This window comes from Rana temporaria, chromosome 7 (genome assembly GCF_905171775.1).
Source record: "Rana temporaria chromosome 7, aRanTem1.1, whole genome shotgun sequence".
NCBI classification, from domain to species: domain Eukaryota; kingdom Metazoa; phylum Chordata; class Amphibia; order Anura; family Ranidae; genus Rana; species Rana temporaria.
The window spans coordinates 9,423,981-9,447,227 of NC_053495.1; the positions used below are offsets into that span (position 1 = coordinate 9,423,981).

General features: G+C 47.6%; 1 protein-coding gene across 2 annotated transcripts in view; it reads left to right on the top strand.

Annotated features, from left to right (window-relative positions):
* The window catches only part of NR2C2 (nuclear receptor subfamily 2 group C member 2), a 34,461-nt gene extending 11,549 nt beyond the window's left edge, over positions 1–22,912 (top strand). The window contains exons 4-14 of one of the 2 annotated variants that reach the window (XM_040358850.1): positions 141–243; positions 2,249–2,428; positions 6,738–6,885; positions 7,046–7,139; positions 10,324–10,457; positions 12,548–12,731; positions 12,827–12,948; positions 15,133–15,272; positions 17,683–17,844; positions 19,367–19,472; positions 21,738–22,912. In XM_040358850.1, the coding sequence (XP_040214784.1) occupies positions 141–243; positions 2,249–2,428; positions 6,738–6,885; positions 7,046–7,139; positions 10,324–10,457; positions 12,548–12,731; positions 12,827–12,948; positions 15,133–15,272; positions 17,683–17,844; positions 19,367–19,472; positions 21,738–21,912 (1,548 nt within the window). In that variant the 3' untranslated portion in view covers positions 21,913–22,912. The remainder of the gene's footprint in view (positions 1–140; positions 244–2,248; positions 2,429–6,737; positions 6,886–7,045; positions 7,140–10,323; positions 10,458–12,547; positions 12,732–12,826; positions 12,949–15,132; positions 15,273–17,682; positions 17,845–19,366; positions 19,473–21,737) is intronic. The other variant, XM_040358851.1, reaches the window with a different exon arrangement.
* Positions 22,913–23,247: the final 335 nt, after the last annotated feature.

Here is a 23,247-nt window from a genome sequence, read left to right on the forward strand (position 1 = left end):
GGAGTTGGGTGTATAGGATTTTACTGTGTTTTTTATTTTGTTTGTTTATTTTTTTGTGGTTGAACTGGATGGACTTGTGTCTTTTTTCAACCTGACTAACTATGTAACTATGTATGTAACACATCCCGTCTTTCCTGTAGATAGTAACGGATGCAGCGTCTGTGGAGAGACTTCTGGGAAAATCGGAAGTGCAGAGGCCTCAGATTATCGAATACTGTGTAGTTTGCGGGGACAAAGCGTCAGGTGCGTTGAAAACAATATTGTACATTGACCTTTTCTTCTAATACAGCACAACATTGGTACTAGAGTGTGTTTTCAATGGGTACAGAATTTAAAGTGGATATGAAGCCTGTAACGGTCACCACCGTTTACGATATTCCCATTCCATCAACCCAAAACAGCTTCTGACACTCCACAATCCAGCAGACACGATCCATAAGAATTCCCTCAGAGAGACGAGACATACGCTCTGTGTTCTGAGTCAAATGAATGAATACTTTTAATGGTATCTTGGCTCTCTTATATACAGTACAGGCATGTTTACAGTAATCAAAGGAACAAATAAACTCTCCACCCACACATCACACAATGGGGCTTCAATCACATTCTCTTAGACAATGACATTCCGTTGAGTTAATCATTAGTCACCCCCCAGACTTCCCGTCTCCGCAATTAGAGGAGGTAATTACTACAGCTTGACAAGTGCATTCCACACATAAAACAGTATTAGCATACATAATGAGAGATCTTAGGAGCCAGGCTGACTTAACACCTAAAAGCTAGACATCTGACCTTTACGGACTGAATTAGCATCTCACAATAGAATGTCTAGGAGCAGCCCCAATTAACATCTCAAAAGCATGTGTCCTCACATCGAATGAAAACACTCCACTGACCTGGTGGGGTCAGAATAACCACTTGTAATATCTCAAGATATCCTGCAATATGAATTATAAGTTATCAGTCACCCTATGCCCAAAAAGGGACTCCCGTTGCCATGCTTGCTCCGTCTTTGACAGGTTTCTCCACTTAGGCCCCGTACACACGACCAAACATGTATGCTGAAACTGGCCCGCGGGCCAGTTTCAGCATACATGTTTGGTCGTGTGTAGGCGCGAGCGGGCCGAATTCCAGCAAACATTTGCCCGCCGGGCCTTTTCCCAGCGGGCAAATATTCCTGGACATGTTTTAAAACCGTCCGCTGGAATCCTGCCCGCTCGGACATGTACGGTCGTCAGTACAGACCTACCGTACATGTCCGAGCGCCCGTCGTCCCTCGCATGCGTCGAATGACTTCGACGCATGCGTGGAAGCCTTTAAATGGCAGGCCCGCCCACGTCTCCGCGTCATCGTCGCGGCGACGACGCGGACACGCGCCGCGTATTGTTTACGCGTGGACTTCTGTACGATGGTTAGTACAACCATCGTACAGAAGCCCTCTGGCAGGCATGTACGGTGAAAACGGTCCGACGGACCGCTTTCACCGTACATGTTTGCTCGTGTGTACCGGGCCTTAAAGGGGTTGTAAAGGTACAATTTTTTTTTTTCCTAAATATCTTCCTTTACCTTAGTGCAGTCCTCCTTCACTTACCTCATCCTTCCATTTTACTTTTAAATGTCCTTATTTCTTCTGAGAAATCCTCACTTCCTGTTCTTCTGTCTGTAACTCCACACAGTAATGCGAGGCTTTCTCCGAGGTGTGGAGTGTCGTGCTCGCCCCCTCCCTTGGACTGCAGGAGAGTCAGGACGCTCTCTACGTTGCAGATAGAGAAAGGAGCTGTGTGTTAGTGGGCGTCCTGACTCTCCTGTGGTCCAAGGGAGGGGGCGAACACTCTACACCAGGGAGAAAGCCTTGCATTACTGTGTGGAGTTACAGACAGAAGAACAGGAAGTGAGGATTTCTCAGAAGAAATAAGGACATTTAAAAGCAAAATGGAAGGATGAGGTAAGTGAAGGAGGACTGCACTAAGGTAAAGGAAGATATTTAGGGAAAAAAAAATTGTACCTTTACAACCCCTTTAAAGTAGCGTGGTGCTGAATAGCAAAAACAATGGCCTGGTCATGAAGGGGGTAAAACTTTCCAGAGCTAAAATGGATATACGACACTGTAGGTTCAATTAAAAAAGCCAACAGAAATGCCTTTCTTTATTTTCATCCAGTGAGTCCAATGAAATTCTCAAACAAAGCATTTTTGTTAAGACTGCAGACCCTTTTTTTCACAGTGCACCGATTTGTATTTTCTTCTCAGGACGCCACTATGGGGCCGTCAGCTGCGAAGGATGCAAAGGCTTCTTTAAAAGAAGCGTCCGGAAAAGCCTGACGTACAGCTGTCGCAGCAGCCAGGACTGCGTCGTCAACAAGCACCACCGCAACCGATGCCAGTTTTGCCGCCTGAAGAAATGTCTGGAAATGGGCATGAAAATGGAATGTAAGTTTTTGAGAGTCTGAGTTCGCTTTTCTCTCATTGTCTACTCAGTAAAATATTTGCCGTGGTTTATAGTTTTCTAGTTTTATCTTTAACCACTTAACCCCCGGACCATATTGCTAGTCAAAGACCAGAGCACTTTTTGCGATTCGGGACTGTGCCGCTTTAACTGACAATTGCGCGGTCGTGCGACGTGGCTCCCAAACAAAATTGGCGTCCTTTTTTTACCACAAATAGAGCTTTCTTTTGGTGGTATTTGATCACCTCTGCGGTTTTTAGTTTTTGCGATATAAACAAAAATAGAGCGACAATTTGGAAAAAAATGAATATTTTTTACTTTTTGCTGTAATAAATATCCCCCAAAAATATATAAAAACATTTTTTTTCCTCAGTTTAGGCCGATAATTATTCTTCTACATATTTTTCGTAAAAAAAAATCGCAATAAGCGTTTGATTGGTTTGCGCAAAAGTTATAGCGTTTACAAAATAGGGGGCATTTTTATTAATATATTTTTTTTACTAGTAATGGCGGCGATCAGCGATTTTTTTCCGGTACTGCGACATTATGGCGGACACTTCGGACACTTTTGACACATTTTTGGGACCATTGGCATTTTCATAGCGATCAGTGCTATACAAATGCATTGGATTACTATAAAAATGCCACTGGCAGGGAAGGGGTTAACACTAGGGGGCGGGGAAGGGGTTAAGTATCTCACTGGGTGTGTTCTTACTGTGGGGGGGGGTGGCCTCACTAGGGGAAACACTAATCCTCTGTTCATACATTGTATGAACAGAAGATCAGCATTTCCCCCGCTGACAGGACCGAGAGCTGTGTGTTTACACACACAGCTCCCGGTCCCCGTTCTGTAACGAGCAATCGCGGGTGCCCGTCGGGCACACGCACGGGAGTCGGGGGCGCGCGCGCCCCTAGTGGCCGCTCAAAGAGCCGCCGTATAGCTACGGGCACTCGCCCAGGAGAGCCGACCTGCCGCCGTATAATGACGGTGCGCGGTCGGCAAGTAGTTAAAGACTTACCACTTATTTAAAGTAGGAACTGTCACTGATTACAATTTTCGTGTTCGATTAATCTTTTTTTTTTTTATCGATTAATCGACTAATTTCGATTAAAGCGGTAGTTCACCCTCCTTCACCCCATTATTCCATTACTTTCGGCATCGTAGCGCGAGCTACGGTATGCCGGTCTTAAATTTTTAATCCCCGTACTCACTGTGCTATTGTTGATTGAAGAATCCGACTCCCGCGGGGAATGGGCGTGCCTATGGAGAGGGAGGATGATTGACGGCCGGCTCTGGCACGTCACGCTCCCCGAAGACAGCTGGAGTAGGTCTCGGCTATTCACAGCGCCTGCGCACAGGCTATGCGCAGGCGCCGTGAATAGCCAAGCCTATTTCGGCTATTTCCGGAGAAGCGTGACGTGCCAGGGCCGGCCGTCAATCACCTTCTCTCACCATAGGAACGCCCATTCCCCGGATTCTTCAATCAACGATAGCACGGTGAGTACGGGCATAAAAAATGTAAGACCGGCATACCGTAGCTCACGCTACGATGCCGAATTTAATTGTCTAATAAAAAAAAACTTTTTTTTTTTTTTTAACAGGGCGAACCCCCGCTTTAATTATAACGCACATACAGATCCAACTACTTTTAGCTGATCTCCTTGCAGGCTGATTCCCAGTGCAGCTACCAACCACTGGAAAAATGGATAGCAGGATACAAAAAACGCACAAAGGCAGCGCTCGATGGGAATAGCATTAAAACTTTTATAGTCTTCGAGTAGGTAACCAAATAAATTGAGAACTTTGTGAATGAATGACACGGAGTGGGGGGAGAAGATCTCCCTGTCCCAATGGAGAGCGGGGTGGGGATATGGGTGGAACATTCTACAAAAGCTGAACTTATCCTTTAAAAGGGTTGTAAACCCTTGTCTTTTTTCACCTTAAAGCGGTTGTATACCCTCAGGGTATAATTGCACCTACAGGTTAGCCTACATTAAGGCTTACCTGTAGGTGCTTGCAATATCTCCTTAACCTACGTGGTTAAGGAGATATTTGCAGAAAATCGGGCGCCGAAGACAACGGCCCAGGTGTACTGAGCGCGGCGGCTCTTGAATGGGAGCCTGCCGGAAATGTGTGCATGCGCGGGGATCGTGCCGATCCACGCACATGCTCGGGAGTGACGTCATCGCCGCTCCAGCCAGTCACAGAGCCTGAGCGGCGATACCCGGAGGTCGGGTCCGAGGACCGCTGCGGGGGCTTCGATTGATAATGAGCTAGTATGCTAGTCATACTAGCTCATTATGCCTTTGCCTTGCAGTTTTTTTTCTTTTATTATTATTTTAAACGTTATACAACCGCTTTAATGCATTCTATGCATTAGGGTGAAAAAAACTTCAGACACTGACCAGCCCCCCCGTTTTACTCACCTGAGCCCGTTCCTTCCCACAGCGGAGATGCGCTCTACCCCTCTGTCAGTTGTCTCGGCTCTTGATTGGATAGATTGATGGCAGCGCAGCCATTGGCTCCCGCTGCTGTCAATCCAATCCAATGATGCTGGGACGGGGCCGAGTCCGGCATTCTGTGTCTATGGACGCAAAAGCCACACTCGGGAGCAACCCCCGCGTGGTAACCCCCAGGGAGAGCGTTTCTCCTAGGGGGTTTACCAATGCAGGGAGGAGCTGATAGCGCCACCTTGGGACCTCAGAAGAGGAGGATCGGGGCCACTCTGTGCAAAACGAACTGCACAGTGGAGGCAAGTAAGACATGTTTGTTATTTAAAAACAAAACAAGGCTATACAACCCCTTTAACTCCTTGCCGTCCGTCCACAGTAGTTGTACTGGGAGCGGGCGGCAGCTCCAGGCCGGGCAATATACCTGTAATATCGCGTTTTTTCTTCCAGGTTTGGAGCGCGGGTAAAGGATCAAGGAAAAAAAAATAAAAAATCCGAAGCCATTAGGAAGTAAAGCAAATGAATTTCTAGGCACATGGGATTCATTAATAATTTCTTGGAAGTAGACTTCTTGCAAAAGCGGAATGAGTGACGTGATTTTTTTTTTCCATGCCTGCTATGTGCGCTTTTTGCTCTGCGGTTTTCTCCTCCTGTACATTCTGAGCTCTGCGCCACTAATCTAATTAAGCTTTAAAGGGAATAACTTATTCCAGGCGGAAAATCAGAATATCGGAAACATCCGTCTTTTTAGCTAGTAAGTTGTATATCCACAATCAGAGCCAAGATTATTTCCACTGCAGTGAACTTGCATCTGGAAATGCGTAATAAATGCGCCATCTATTTGTCCTGGGGGTAGCCATACAATATTTGTGTTGCAAGTGACATAAAATAAAAAATGCTGTTATCTGGTGTGACTTGTATATTTATGATGTCAGATGTGTGGGCGATGAACAAGTTAGGGACTGTAGGATGAATTCTACGCTAGGGACCGGTTTGTAGCGCACACTTGTAGATGAGAACTGGGGCTACATGTGTGCCAGTTTCGGGTCCGGGGGACCTACGGCCGGCCGGTACCGGGTCCCCAAAGTTACCAGAGAAATGACTGTTTAACATGGGCTATGGAAGGGGTGCCCGATCTTTGAATAATCGGTGCTCCCCGGCTGTAGATCCCCCCCCAGACATCCCCCCTGGGGACTTATGGCCGGCAGGTACCGGGTCCCCAGATTTTGGGAGATCAGGCGCAAAAAGGTGACTCGAGTATAAGCCGAGGGGGGCATTTTCAGCACACAAAAATGTGCTGAAAAACTCAGCTTATACTCGAGTATATACGGTATATTATATATTTAATATATTTTTTAAATAACATACCATACTTGCCTCCACTGTGCAGCTCGTTTTGCACAGAGTGGCCCCGATCCTCATCTTCTGGGGTCCTTCGGCGGCTGTCTCGGCTCCTCCCCGCAAGAGCTAACCCCCCTCTTGGAGGAGCGCTTCCCAGGGGAGTTACTTTGCGGGCGCGCTCCCGTGTGATACATTCGGCAGCCATAGCCGCCAAATATATCAATCGGCCCCGCCCCCCAGCGCACCGCATCATTAATTTGATTGACAGCAGCGGGAGCCACAGAGATTGCAGTGACTCAGCAGCTCTGCCCTCCCAGCAGTGGCTCTAGATCAGCGCTCTCTCTGCTCCCTACTACCAGCTGTGACGCAGCAGCTCCGCTCCCACTGCTACCTCTCCCAGTGGTGAAGTTGATGAGTGCATCACTCCTGTTGCAGTTGTTTTATACAGGAAAGTGACATGTTAAGCAGAAATTGTAAACAGGAATGTTGTTCTTTTTGTAGCGGTGCAAAGTGAGCGGAAACCATTTGACATCCAGCGGGAGAAGCCATCCAACTGTGCGGCATCAACAGAAAAGATCTACATCCGGAAGGACCTGCGGAGTCCGCTTATAGCGACGCCAACATTCGTCTCCGACAAAGATGGTGGGAGGTTAGAAATAATGTGTACTGATTGTTTTATTTTATTTTTGTATGTAGTTGACAATATCTGTCAGTGAATTGTTCGGTCTTTGCTGTTTGGCTGCTTTGTTGAATGCGCACCTCCCTGTGTACCAAGACCATTAAAAAAATATATATTTTTTTGTGTTAAGACAATCAGGACTTCTCGATCCGGGTATGCTGGTCAATATTCAGCAGCCGCTTATAAGAGAAGACGGCACCGTGGTTCTGTCTGCGGACGCCAAGGTGAGTCCAGTGATGACAACTGTAACTGAGATGTAACTATTACTCTATACGTCCTAATATGTTCCTTACATTGGTGATCAGTGAGAAGAATGTTCCTTACATTGGTGATCAGTGAGAAGAATGTTCCTTACATTGGTGATCAGTGGGAAGAATGTTCTTTACATTGGTGATCAGTGGGAAGAATGTTCCTTACATTGGTGATCAGTGGGAAGAATGTTCTTTACATTGGTGATCAGTGGGAAGAATGTTCTTTACATTGGTGATCAGTGGGAAGAATGTCCCTTACATTGGTGATCAGTGTGAAGAATGTTCCTTACATTGGTGATCAGTGAGAAGAATGTTCCTTACATTGGTGATCAGTGGGAAGAATGTTCCTTACATTGGTGATCAGTGGGAAGAATGCTCCTTACATTGGTGATCAGTGAGAAGAATGTTCCTTACATTGGTGATCAGTGAGAAGAATGTCCCTTACATTGGTGATTAGTGGGAAGAATGTTCCTTACATTGGTGATCAGTGGGAAGAATGTTCCTTACATTGGTGATCAGTGAGAAGAATGTCCCTTACATTGGTGATCAGTGAGAAGAATGTCCCTTACATTGGTGATCAGTGAGAAGAATGTCCCTTACATTGGTGATCAGTGAGAAGAATGTCCCTTACATTGGTGATTAGTGGGAAGAATGTTCCTTACATTGGTGATCAGTGGGAAGAATGTTCCTTACATTGGTGATCAGTGAGAAGAATGTCCCTTACATTGGTGATCAGTGAGAAGAATGCTCCTTACATTGGTGATCAGTGGGAAGAATGTTCCTTACATTGGTGATGAGTGGAAAGAATGTTCCTTACATTGGTGATCAGTGAGAAGAATGTCCCTTACATTGGTGATCAGTGAGAAGAATGTCCCTTACATTGGTGATTAGTGGGAAGAATGTTCCTTACATTGGTGATCAGTGGGAAGAATGTTCCTTACATTGGTGATCAGTGGGAAGAATGTCCCTTACATTGGTGATCAGTGAGAAGAATGTTCCTTACATTGGTGATCAGTGAGAAGAATGCTCCTTACATTGGTGATCAGTGAGAAGAATGCTCCTTACATTGGTGATCAGTGGGAAGAATGTTCCTTACATTGGTGATCAGTGAGAAGAATGTTCCTTACATTGGTGATCAGTGAGAAGAATGCTCCTTACATTGGTGATCAGTGAGAAGAATGCTCCTTACATTGGTGATCAGTGGGAAGAATGTTCCTTACATTGGTGATTAGTGGGAAGAATGTTCCTTACATTGGTGGTCAGTGAGAAGAATGTTCCTTACATTGGTGATCAGTGAGAAGAATGTCCCTTACATTGGTGATCAGTGAGAAGAATGTTCCTTACATTGGTGATCAGTGAGAAGAATGTTCCTTACATTGGTGATCAGTGGGAAGAATGTTCCTTACATTGGTGATCAGTGGGAAGAATGTTCCTTACATTGGTGATCAGTGGGAAGAATGTTCCTTACATTGGTGATCAGTGAGAAGAATGCTCCTTACATTGGTGATCAGTGAGAAGAATGCTCCTTACATTGGTGATCAGTGAGAAGAATGTCCCTTACATTGGTGATCAGTGAGAAGAATGTTCCTTACATTGGTGATCAGTGAGAAGAATGTTCCTTACATTGGTGATCAGTGGGAAGAATGTTCCTTACATTGGTGATCAGTGGGAAGAATGTTCCTTACATTGGTGATCAGTGGGAAGAATGTTCCTTACATTGGTGATCAGTGAGAAGAATGCTCCTTACATTGGTGATCAGTGGGAAGAATGTCCCTTACATTGGTGATCAGTGGGAAGAATGTCCCTTACATTGGTGATCAGTGGGAAGAATGTTCCTTACATTGGTGATCAGTGAGAAGAATGTCCCTTACATTGGTGATCAGTGAGAAGAATGTCCCTTACATTGGTGATCAGTGGGAAGAATGTCCCTTACATTGGTGATCAGTGAGAAGAATGTTCCTTACATTGGTGATCAGTGAGAAGAATGTCCCTTACATTGGTGATCAGTGAGAAGAATGTTCCTTACATTGGTGATCAGTGGGAAGAATGTTCCTTACATTGGTGGTCAGTGAGAAGAATGTTCCTTACATTGGTGATCAGTGAGAAGAATGTTCCTTACATTGGTGATCAGTGAGAAGAATGTTCCTTACATTGGTGATCAGTGAGAAGAATGTCCCTTACATTGGTGATCAGTGGGAAGAATGTTCCTTACATTGGTGATTAGTGGGAAGAATGTTCCTTACATTGGTGGTCAGTGAGAAGAATGTTCCTTACATTGGTGATCAGTGAGAAGAATGTTCCTTACATTGGTGATCAGTGAGAAAAATGTCCCTTACATTGGTGATCAGTGAGAAGAATGTTCCTTACATTGGTGATCAGTGAGAAGAATGTTCCTTACATTGGTGATTAGTAGGAAGAATGTTCCTTACATTGGTGGTCAGTGAGAAGAATGTTCCTTACATTGGTGATCAGTGAGAAGAATGTTCCTTACATTGGTGATCAGTGAGAAGAATGTCCCTTACATTGGTGATCAGTGGGAAGAATGTTCCTTACATTGGTGATCAGTGGGAAGAATGTTCCTTACATTGGTGATCAGTGAGAAGAATGTCCCTTACATTGGTGATCAGTGGGAAGAATGTCCCTTACATTGGTGATCAGTGAGAAGAATGTTCCTTACATTGGTGATCAGTGGGAAGAATGTCCCTTACATTGGTGATCAGTGAGAAGAATGTTCCTTACATTGGTGATCAGTGGGAAGAATGTCCCTTACATTGGTGATCAGTGAGAAGAATGTCCCTTACATTGGTGATCAGTGAGAAGAATGTTCCTTACATTGGTGATCAGTGGGAAGAATGTCCCTTACATTGGTGATCAGTGGGAAGAATGTTCCTTACATTGGTGATCAGTGGGAAGAATGATCCTTACATTGGTGATCAGTGGGAAGAATGTTCCTTACATTGGTGATCAGTGGGAAGAATGTTCCTTACATTGGTGATCAGTGGGAAGAATGTTCCTTACATTATCTTCTTCCCCAGCCACAGTGACTTGGAAGTGATCGATCGGCTTGTCGGATTTACATGCATTCCCGGTGTTGGGTAAATAAAGGTAATTGCACTTTTTTTCCTTTTTTTAAATGCATGTTTTTCTAAATCCCTAGACGGAAGCCAGTCAGGGTGGACTGGGGACTCTGGCAAACGTTGTCAGTTCGCTCGCCAATCTCACAGAGTCGGAAAACAATGGGGACAGTTCAGATGCCCAACCAGAGGACCAATTCTCCAGTGAGATCACACGGTGAGTGCCCTGAAGATTGTGGCTCTGATTGGTGTGCAGAGAATGTGAATTGTGTCCTTACAGCAAAGCAGTACAGACACCAATGACCAACCGACCTTTCATAAAAGATCAGCTCCACAACAGGTTTATGTGTTTTGATCAGAGTAAGGAACGGTTCAGGCACCCTATTGGTGATCACTGCTGTCCGCAAATATGGCAAGGAGATCTTCTTCTCATGTCCCTGATGTGGCTGTGAAAAGGCTAAGCTTTGTTTTTTAGCAGTTCTGCTATTCACTTCCCGACCACGCTATAGCCAAAAGATGGCTACAGCACAGTTGTGCAGTCTAATGAGGGTATCCAATGAGGGCATCCAATGAGGGTGTCCAATGAGGGCATCCAATGAGGGCATCCAATGAGGGCGTCCAATGAGGGTGTCCAATGAGGGTGTCCAATGAGGGTGTCCACGGATGTCCTCCCAGAACCACACCACCTGCGCACCCTCTGGGGTTGTGCATCTGGCGCGCTCTGTGATCGCTGTGTCCTTCAGCTGATCACAGATCGCGGTAAAGGGCCAATCACAGCAGCCCTTTACAATCACAACTGTTCACATGTAAACAAACTTGCTAGTTATCGGCATTCCTTTTTTCTCATGCTGCCACAGCATGCTGTCACATAACTGGCAATTCTGACCGGGCACATTTACACTGATAATCAGGGCAGCCCCATCTCTGCCCATCAGTGCAGCAGCATTTTGCAAAAATTTTTTACCAAAGGAAACCCCTTTTCTCTTCCGTTCATGGAGGGACACAGCAGTATATTGACCTTAGGGTATTATCCTCCTTTCTAGGAGATTGACTAGGCAGAAAAAACAGCATGTTAAGTGTTAAACAATCCACACAGTATAGTACCTCCCAGGGGGCGGTTCCCCCGGGTACATCCCCCACTCTCTGCTCTGCAGCCTCAGTTTTTTTCTGCCTAGCAAGGAGAATGACATGGCTCCTCTGGGCCTAGGCTCTGTTTCTGCGATTTTTGCCTCCATTTTAACGCTTTTTTTGCCGCAACCTGAAGCAATGCCTGTGTATTCTTGAGGTCCTGGGCCTCAAGTCACATTAAAGTGGGACCAAAGTAGTGCAGGGACTAATTTGAAGTCGCTGTGACTTGACGTCGCACAGATATGAACGGTACTCATTGGAAATCATGGGGTACGATTTGTATGTGTGTGTGAAAGTGCCCGGTATTGCAGTGGTTAAAGGGGAACTTGCTCTAGCCCAGGGGTAGGCAACCTCGGCCCTCCAGCTGTTCTGAAACTACAAGTCCCATGAGACATTGGAAGACCCTGACAATCACAGGCAATGACTCCTAGAGGCAGAGGCATGATGGGATTTGTAGTTTAACCACAGCTGGAGGGCTGAGGTTGCCTACCCCTGCTCTATCCAGTGACAGAGGTAGCTTGGCTGCAAAGCCTAAATGGCATTCCACAGCCCTACAGGGAAGGGGGAGGGGTTCAACATAACTGAATTTTTGGGTCTATAAATTGCTGCTACAGATTTGCAAGTGTGACGTCGCCCATACTAATAAAGTACCTCTCTTATGCCTCGTTCACATGGGCGTACTGCAGCGGCCATGTTTGCCCACATGGGTATCACAGGTGTTCTATGCATCCCGTCCCATTCATGTCTGTCTGCGTTCGGAGCCATGCGCTGGCATGGCTGTCAATTCGGGGAACAGTGGTTGTGTCTGTGCTGCCTCTGCGAACGCAGAGGCTGCACAGACACAACCACTGTTCCCCGAATTGACAGCCATGCCAGCGCATGGCTCCGAACGCAGACAGACATGAATGGGACGGGATGCATAGAACAATCGTCATGAATGGGACTGGCTGCACAGGGATGCACGGAACACCTGTGTATCTCCTTGTAGACAAACGCATCCCTCGCAGGGTGTACACTGTAGTACGCCCCATGTGATTGATACCTTTATTGTGTGTGTGTGTGTGTGTGCTGATACTTTATACCTTTATTGTGTGTGTGTGTGTGTGTGTGTGTGTGTGTGTGCTGATACTTTATTTTTTTCTATATCACACATTGAGATTTGTCCACTGACTCTCGTAGGGCTTTTGATACGTTAGCAAAAGCACTTAACCCGTCAGAGTCAGCCGGCGGACAGAACCAGCCAGAAGCAGACGGGATGGACCCAGCAGCCGGAGGGAACATTCACGTCATTAGCCGGGATCAGGCCACCCCTATCCTGGAGGTGGAGGGACCCCTTTTGTCAGACACACACGTCACATTTAAGGTAGGTGGCCCCTTAAACATGCATGTTTTCTAAGACCGCGATCCCCCCTCCAGGGTTTGATGTGATCGGCATCTATTTTTACCTTTTTGTTGCAGCTAACTATGCCCAGCCCGATGCCGGAGTATCTGAATGTACATTATATTTGTGAGTCGGCTTCCCGCCTGCTTTTCCTTTCCATGCATTGGGCTCGGTCTATTCCTGCCTTCCAGGCCTTGGGGTAAGTCTGATTGTCACCTCTTCAGCTAATAAGTAAAATATGTCTGTTGCTATGTTACAGCACTTCCAAAAATACATGTATTCAGAGGTGTAACTAAGATCTTTAGGGCCCTGGTGCAAGAAACCATGAAGGGCTACATTGCTAGGTCTAAGACTTGGGCTAGAGCCCATAGCAGCAAGGTAAAGAAAGCCATAGGCTTGGGCTGGCATAGACATGTATTATACGTGTGTGTGTGTGTACATATATAATATTGTTACATATCTGAGTGTGGATCCCCCCCCCCCCCACTTACATCAGGGTCCCCGGAGAGTCCCCTACACCATGGGCGTCCGCTGAAATTTTTTCAGATGGGGGCGCTTCGGCAGCGGCGATACACAGTCGCATTTTACCCTTTCTTCGACTGCTAGCGGGGGTTAAAAGCGCAACCCCACGTTAAAATGTAAAAACACCCCACTGTGCCCCCTGCATCTTTCAATATCTCTTTGTCACTACTGTGTACCCCCTCTCCACAACTGCACCTCTGGACCCCTTTACATTACACAGCACCTCACAGCTCTGGACCCCTTTACATTACGCAGCCCCCTGCATCACTGGACCCCTTTACATTACACAGCACCCTGCATCACTGGACCCCTTTACATTACACAGCACCACTGGACCCCTTTACATTACACAGCACTCTGCACCACTGGACCCCTTTACATTACACAGCACCCTGCATCACTGGACCCCTTTACATTACACAGCACCCTGCACCACTGGACCCCTTTACATTACACAGCACCCTGCACCACTGGACCCCTTTACATTACACAGCACCCTGCATCACTGGACCCCTTTACATTACACAGCACCCTGCACCACTGGACCCCTTTACATTACACATTACACAGCACCCCTTTCCCTTGACTGAAACACTACACTATATTGACAGTATATTTATTGCAGGTCTAAAAGAGGAACCTTTTGGAATGAGGGACAAATGGATTTGATTCCAGAAGAGGGACAGGCACTCTAAATAAGGGACAACTAGAGGGGAGGGAAGCGCTGCAGTCACTGCTTAAATCGGCCTCAGGGCCAGTTCGGCCCTGCTCCTGGCGATTCCAGGGGGGGGGGGGGCAAACGACCCCCCTTGCCCTATGGAGCGGACGCCCATGCCCTACACTTTCATCAGGGTCCCCAGAGATCCCCCCCCACTTACATGAGGGTCCCCAGAGAGTCCCCTACACTTACATGAGGGTCCCCAGAGAGCCCCATTTTCCAGAGGTTCCCCTGTACCTGGCTGGTCTCTGCTGTGCACCTCCAACCCCCAGCACATCTCTGTATCCCCCCACCTGGGGGGAGGTGGAAGGGGGCGATCGACAGCTCTATGGTGCCAGCGATCTGCGGAATCTCCCTGGGGCTAGTAGTTCTCTTCTTGAGCGTATACAGTGGAGAGGGGAGGGGCCTCTGACCCAGGCATGTAGAAGCAGAGCTGACTCGCTTGTACACTGAGTGACGCTGATACATGCCCGGGTTAGAGGCCCCTCCCCTCTCCACTGTATACACTCAGGAAGAGAACTACTAGCCCCAGGGAGATCCCGTGGCTCGCAGGCACCATAGAGCTGCCGATCGCTGCCTCCCACCTCCAACTCACTGCATACAAAATTGACAGCCAAAGATGCAGGGTGTGGGGGGGCAGACCGAAAGGTCCCAATCGCAAGTGCGACTGCTGCGACCCTGAAAGTTCCGCCACTGCATGTATTTTAACCACTTGCCGACCAGCTGTCGTCATACCGTAGCAAATTGGCGCAAATTGCTGTAGGTCGGGCGCTTTAAGAGCTCTAAGGGCTCTAGCCGGTGCGCTGGCGACCCGCGATTGCTCCTCCGAGAGCCAGCATGGGAATCTGTCATTGTAAATAGACAGATCCCCGTTCTGACAGGGGAGTAGACAGAGATCGTCTGTTCCTAGTATTCAGGAACGGTGATCTCTCTCTCTCTCTCTCTCTCTCTCTCTCTCTGTACTCCCAGTCAGTCCCCCCCCACAGTTAGAAACAGCTCCCAAGGAACACTTAACCCTTGATCGCCCCCTAGTGTTAACCCCTTCCCTGCCAATGACATTTATACAGTAATCAGTGGCTATTTTTAGCTCTGATCTCATCTGGGATTTCATGTCTAATTCAAACTGTCCAAATTCTTTTCCAGGCAGGATTGTAACACCACTCTCGTACGCGCCTGCTGGAACGAACTGTTCACGCTCGGTCTTGCGCAATGTTCACAAGTGATGAGCCTTTCCACCATCCTGGCCGCCATTGTTAACCATCTACAGAACAGCATACAGGAAGGTACTGGTTTCTATAGACATCTGCTGTTCCATATTTCCACTACAGATCTACATACATATTCAGATTTGTAGAATCTTCGTTTTAGGGCAGACTTTCTCGAACTGTTCAACACACAGGAACCCTTGAAATGGCTTTCTGGTCTCAGGGACCACTGTTAAAAATGACGATATCTACAACTCGTGATACATTAGTGTGATGGTCATTGGGAAGAATGATCCTTAAACTAAGACCCCTTTCACACTGAGGCACTTTGCAGGCGCTATAGCGCTAAAAATAGCGCCTGTAAAGCACCCTGAAACAGTGGCTCCATTCACTTCAGTGTGAAAGCACGAGGGCTTTCACACTGGAGCGGTACGCTGGCAGGGCGTCAGAAAAAGTCCTGCTAGCAGCTTCTCTGGAGCGCATTAAGAGCGGTGAACTCACCACTCCTAAAGCGCCCCTGCCCATTGAAATCAATGGGCAGCGCTGCCGAACCGCCTCTGTAGCGGTGCTTTGCCAGCAGTTTTAACTTATGGGTTAAAAGCGCCCCGCTAGCGGCTGAAAAGCGCCGCAAAAACGACGGTAAAGCGCCACTAAAAATAGCTGCGTTTTACTGCTGACGCCCGGGTGCCTTTAGTGTGAAAGCAGCTTTATAGTCATTGGGAAGAATGACCCCTTTCACACTGTTTTTAGTGGCGCTTTACCATCGTTTTTGCGGTGAAATTCGGCTGCTAGCGGGCGCTTTTAACCTCCTAATGCACGGTCAGATTTTCCATTGGAAAAACCTTGGATGAACGGAATTGCGCTCAAGCTCGTCTTGCATACACACGGTCACACAAGTTCTCTGAACTTTAGACCGTCAAGAACGCGGTGACGTACAACACTACGACAAGCCGAGAAAATGAAGTTCAATGCTTCCCGAGCGTGCGGCGGAATTTTGCACGTTGGAATTGCTACAGACAATCGGAATCCCGTGGAAAAATTGAGAACCTGCTCTCAAACTTTCGCCCGCGGAAATTCCACCAACAAAAGTCTGATGGAGCCTGCATACGGTCGATATTTCTGACAAAAAGCTCACATCGGACATTTGATGGCGGAAATCCTGACTGTGTGTACACGGCATTACACTTGTGGTCATTGGGAAGAATCCCCCCCCCTTACAGATAGTGCAAAAGATCAATGGGCCAGATTCAGGTAGCTTTGCGCTTTTTTTTACGGAGGCGCAGCGTACCGTTTTGCCGCTGCGCCTCCGTAAATTACCTGCGCTACGCTTGATTCACGGAGCAGTAGCTTCGTAAATTGCGTGGGCGCTCCTGAAAAATGCCCGGCGTAAGAGCGCGCAATTTAAATGATCCCATAGGGGGTGTGGATCATTTAAATTAGGCGCGTTCCCGCGCCGAACGTAGTGCGCATGCTCCGTCGGGAAACTTTCCCGACGTGCATTGCGGTAAATGACGTCACAAGGACATCATTTGCTTCAAAGTGAACGTGAATGGCGTCCAGCGCCATTCACGAATCACTTACGCAAACTACGTAAATTTCAAATTTCGCGACGCGGGAACGACGGGTATACGTAACATTGGCTGCCCCTGCTAATAGAAGGGGCAGCCTTACGCGAAAACCGCCGTATGGAAACGACATAAACTGCGTACACAGGGCTCGCGTAACGTTGTGAATCGGCGTTAGTATGCAATTTGCATACTATACGCTGAGCACAACGGGAATGTGCTGGACGCCATTCACGATTCACTTACGCAAACGACGTAATTTTTCAAAAACGCGACGCGGGAACGACGGGTATACGTAGCATTGGCTGCCCCTGCTAATAGCAGGGGCAGCCTTACGCAAAAACCGACGCAGGGTGCGTGTACGGTTGTGAATCGGCGTTAGTATGCAATTTGCATACTCTACGCTGACCACTACGGGAACGCCACCTAGCGGCCTGCGTAAGAATGCAGCTTAAGATATGACGGCATAAGAGCCTTATGCCAGGCATATCTTAGGCTGCAGTCGGCGTATCGAGGTTCCTGAATCGGGAGCATTCGATACGCCGGCGCAAGTGAGCAATTGCGCTGCGTAACTATGGTTACGCAGACGCAATTGCTCTCTGAATCTGGGCCATTGGTGTCAGTGGGAACTTATTTGAGAGGCAAAAATTGGTCATTGCTTAAAATCAGGGGTCTCAAACTGGCTGCCCTCCAGCTGTTTTGCGAAACTACAAGTCCCATAAGGCATTGCAAGGCTGACAGTTACAAGCATGACTCCCACAGGCAAAAGGCATGATGGGACTTGTAGTTCTCCGACAGCTGGAGGGCCGCCAGTTTGAGACCCCCCTGCTTTAAAAATATAACCTTTTGTGACCCGTCACATTTTGGTAGTTGACATTCTAAAATAAAAAATCTTAATTTTTTTTCTTAACTCTTGTGGACAGCTGCAAATACTTTCATTTTCACAGACAAGCTGTCCGGTGAGAGGATAAAGCAGGTGATGGAGCACATATGGAAGCTGCAAGAGTTCTGCAACAGCATGACCAAGCTGGACATCGACGGCTACGAATACGCGTACCTGAAGGCCGTGGTCCTCTTCAGTCCAGGTTAGAGACTCTCCTCAATTCCTGGGACATTCCAGCCTCCTGGGTTCCCCTTATTGCTGAGTTAAGCCCTGTGCACGCGATCGGTCCATCCGATGAAAACGCTCTGATGTCATACTTGCCTCCACTGTGCAGTTTGTTTTGCACAGAGTGGCCCCGATCCTCCTCTTCTGGGGTCCCACGGCGACTCTCTCGACTCCTCACCTCAATATCTAACTACCTCCATAGACACAGAGGGCCGGATTCAGAAAAGAGATACGCCGTCGTATCCCCTGATACGCCGTCGTATCTATGCGCCTTATTCATACAATCAGTTACGCATAGATCTCCCTAAGATCTGCCAGGTGTAAGTGACTTACACCGTCGGATCTGAGGCTGCAATTCCAGGCCGGCCGCTAGGTGGCGCTTCCGTATCTTTTACGCGTCGAATATGCAAATGAGCATTTACGCCGATTCAGAAACGAACGAACGACCTCCCGGCGCATTTTTTTTACGTCGTTTGCGTTCGGCTTTTTCCGGCGGAAAGTTACCCCTGCTATATGAGGGGTATGTGCGGCGTATCCTATGTTAAGTATGGCCGTCATTCCCACGCCGAGTTTTGAAATTTTTACGTCGTTTGCGTAAGTCGTTCACGAATACGGCCGGACGTAATTTACGTTAACGTCGAAACCAATGATGTCCTTGCGACGTCATTTGGAGCAATGCACGCTGGGAAATTTTGCGGACGGCGCATGCGCAGTTTGTTCGGCGCGGGGACGCGCCTGATTTAAATTTTGCACGCCCCCTAGCCGCGGAATTTGAATTCCGCCGGGGGATTTACGATACGCCGCCGCAACTTTACAGGCAAGTTCTTTCTGAAGAAAGCACTTGCCTCAAAAACTTGCGGCGGCGTAACGTAAATCAGATAGGTTACGCGGATCCGCTAACCTATCTGAATCTAGTCCAGAGTGTATGACTCTGTCCTGCCCCCGATCCCCCCCCCCCCCACCGGTAAGCCGCACCATTGGATTTGATTGACAGCAGCGGGAGCCAATAGCTGCGCTGCTATCAATCTATACAATCAATGCCGAGACTCTGTAGAGAAGAGGACGCCGGAGACGCGCAGAGAAGGTGTACGGGCTCTGGTAAGTAAAACGGGGGGCTGGGGGCCCGTCATTGCCAGGTGTTTTTCTCCTCCGTTCATGGACGGACACAGCAGCATTGACCTTAGGGTTATATACCTTTAATGCATAGGATGCATTAAGGTTCGTATTTTTTCACCTTTACATCCCCTTGTATAAGTGTAAATATGATCTCTGAGATCTTTTTTTACCCCAAATCTCATATTAAAGAGGTCCTGTCATGCTTTTTTTTCTATTAAATAGTTGACTTTGACAAGACGCAGGCACGCGAAAACATGTCATTGTCATCGCTTGTCGCCGCATAGGGGCGCCCTGGAACCATTACGGTGAAAAAACACGAACCTTTCCAACCCCCTTTAAATTTGCTGGTCAGTTTTGCTAATGATATTTTAATGTCTGTTCAGATCACCCAGGACTGTCCGGGACGGAGCAGATTGAAACCTTTCAGGAAAAGGCACAGATGGAGCTGCAGGACTACGTCCAGAAAACCTACCCCGAGGATACCTACAGGTAATATTCACCGTACAGCAGTGCGTTGCCTATGGATAGTCATTTACATCATTTGTCGCTGTTGCGCGGGTGTGTGCAATGTCAGAGTGTGACATGTTTGGTATCTATTTACTCGGCGTAACATTGTATTTTATAAAAAAAAAATTGGGTTATGTATTGTTTGGGTATATTTTTTTTTGCATTAAACCCACCAATTTATACTCTAGATCCGGGGTGTCAAACTCAATTTCATCGTGGGCCGCATCAGCATTGTGATTTCCCTCAACAGCGCCGGTTGTATCTGTAAGATTAGGCCTCGTACAGACGACCGGATCTATCCGCTGGGATTGATCCGCGGATCAGTTCCAGCAGATAGATCCGCTCGTCTGTACGTCCGAGCGGACATTTCCCAGCGGATAAAAATCCAGCCGACGGATTCCCAGCAGATAAAAATTTTGTAGCATGCTACAAAATCTATCCGCTGGAATCCAGTCCAGCGGACTGATCCGGTCGTCTGTACAGACTCACCGGATCAGTCCGTCCGCTCCCCTCCCTCGCATGCGTCATAATGATTTGACGCATGCATGGAAGTATTTACCTTCCAGCGTCGCGCTTGTCGCCGCGTCATCGTCGCGGCAACGGCGCGACACGTATTCCGCGCGGATTACGATCTGATGGTGTGTACAGCCATCAGATCCAAATCCGCCAGAGGATTTATCCGCTGGAAACGGTCCAGCGGACCGTTTCCAGCGGATATCCTCTCGTGTGTACGGGGCCTTAGATTCCCAGCGCATCCTCTCCCCTTACATTAGATGTTAAGAGCCCCCCCACCATCAGAAGTTGAGTCCCCCCCACCCTCCCTTACATCACAGTGCACCCCCCTTTCCTTATGCTGCTGCTGGGAAGAAGCTGGATGCATTGCTTGACCACTTAAGGACCGCCTCCTGCACATTTACGTCGGCAGAATGGCACGGCTGGGCACAAGCATGTACAGGTACGTCCTCTTTAAGTGCCCAGCTGTGGGTCGCGACCTGGTCTAAAGCTCCGTGACCGCGGGACCCGCGGACCCGATCGCCGCTGGAGTCCCGCGATCGGTCCCCGGAGCCGAACAACGGGGAGAGCTGTGTGTAAACACAGCTTCTCCGTTCTTCACTGTGGCGCCGTCATTGATTGTGTGATCCCTTTTATAGGGAAACACAATCGATGACGTCACACCTACAGCCACACCCCCCTACAGTTAGAAACAGACATGAGGTCACACATAACCCCTTCAGCGCCCCCTTGTGGTTAACTCCCAAACTGCAATTGTAATTTTCACAGTAAACAATGCATTTTTAATGCATTTTTTGCTGTGAAAATGACAATGGTCCCAAAAACGTGTCAAAATGTGTCCGAAGTGTCTGCCATAATGTCGCAGTCACGAAAAAAATCGCTGATCGCCGCCATTAGTAGTAAAACATTTTTTTTTTATAAAAATGCAATAAAACTATCCCCTATTTTGTAAACGCTATAAATTTTGCGCAAACCAACCGATAAACGCTTATTGCGATTTTTTTTTTTATACCAAAAATAGGTAGAAGAATACGTATCGGCCTAAACTGAGGTAAAAAAAAAAATTTTTATATCTTTTTGGGGGATATTTATTATAGCAAAAAGGAAAAAATATTGAATTTTTTTCAAAATTGTCGCTCAATTTTTGTTTATAGCGCAAAAAATAAAAACCGCAGAGGTGATCAAATACCACCAAAAGAAAGCTCTATTTGTGGGGAAAAAAAGACGCCAATTTTGTTTGGGAGCCACGTCGCACGACCGCGCAATTGTCAGTTAAAGCGGCGTGGTGCCGAATCGCAAAAAGTGCTCTGGTATTTGACCAGCAATATGGTCCGGGGGTTAAGTGGTTAAGAGCCGGCCCCACCATCAGAAGTTGAGTCCCCCACTCTCCCTTACATCACAGTGCACCCCCCTTTCCTTATGCTGCCGCTGGAAAGAAGCTGGATGCATTTCTTAAAAGCAGAACGTAAGGGTCTTCAGGAGGACCAGAGGAGGACGAGGGCCACATGAAATGGCCTGGAGGGCCGGATTTGGCCCACGGGCCTTGCGTTTGACACCTGTGCTCTAGATCGTTATACGTAAACAAAAAGTGCCAGAAAAGGCAAGTGGTTAAAAAAATAAATACAAAAAAAATAAAAAATTTGATAAAAGGCTAGATGTCGCTCTTGACCTTTTTTTCTAAATGGTTGACTTGCTCATCACGGCGTCTTTTATCGCTAACGTATTCTTTCGCAGGCTGGCGCGAATCTTGGTGCGGCTCCCGGCTCTGAGACTTATGAACTCTAGCATCACAGAAGAACTCTTTTTTACTGGCCTGATCGGCAACGTCCCCATCGATAGTATAATCCCGTACATCCTGAAGATGGAGACGGCGGAGTACAATGGGCAGATCACTGGGACCAGCGTATAGCGGACACGCACTTGTGTACAGATCCAGCACTTTGCAAACGCACCCTTCCAGAGAGCAAGATAACATAGTAACGTACGGTGGGGGGTGGGGGGGGGGGCGTATCCAAACACCCCAGTTAGCGGTAATATCTGCAGCAAAGGGCCCCCCTGGCCGGACATTTCAGTAACCCATTTCATTTCCCAAACAGAACCACATCCTATACAGCTGTAAGCAGCCTATCAGGTAGGAACTTGTATATGTTACACTTTTCACATTCTTTGAAATGGCATAGCAGTCTATTCAATACAATAACGTAAGTGTATAGCGTAGGGCAGGGCCACCATCAGGGGGGTACAGCCGATACAACTGTAAGGGGCCCGAGGGACGCGCCCGGGCCAGAAGAAAGCAGGACGGGTGAAGGGGAGCCGTGTTGTGCACTATAGAAATGATCTCGCAGCTTCTGCTGCTCTCTCTGTCATTGAGCTCTTTACTGCCACCTCTGGCTACTATGTGCATGTGCACCCCTCGTGTGAACTGCCTGCACTGTGCTCCTCTGGGCCAGCAACATGTCAGCTTTGTGAAAATGAGCTGGGACTAGGTAGGAAGATTTTCCTTTGCAAGTAGGGGCTGTGAGGGGAAGGGAGGGGGGGCTGTTTGTGTACAGAGAGGATTGTTGGTGGTCAGGCTCGGGGGGGAGCCCAGGCATAAAGCTGTGTAGGGGCCCAACAATTTCTGATGGCTGCCCTGGAGTAGGGGAAGCAAATCAGTCATAACGGCACAACTGACTGCTAATTGAACAGCGTGCTAATATGATGGCAGATATCCAGGAGGTGTGGCGGTTCAGTTACTGCAGACAGAAGAAAGATTTTATTTTAAGGGCCGGTTCACACTTGTGCGATGCGGGAACCCTGCGAATCCACTGCGGGTACCTGCGTCACACCCGACTCACACGGCCTCGTACACACGATCGGATTTTTCGACGGGGGAAAAGCGTGATGGCAGGATGTTGTCGGATAATCCGACCGTTTGTACGCTCCATCGGACAATTGTTGTCGGAATTTCCGACAACACATATGGGCTAGCATGCTTTAAAAATTTCCAACAACAAATGTGTGTTGTCGGATTATCCGGTCGTGTGTAGAGAAGTCCGTAAAAAAAAAAATCCAAAGTACAAACACACATGCTCAGAAGCAATGCTCACCATAACACAGTGTTTCTCAATTCCAGTCCTCAGGCCCCCCCAACAGGTCAGGTTTTCAGGATTTCCCTCAGATGAAAAGGCTGTGGTGATTACTAAGGCAGTGAAACTGATCAAATCACTTGTGCAAAATAATGGAAATCCTGAAAACCTGACCT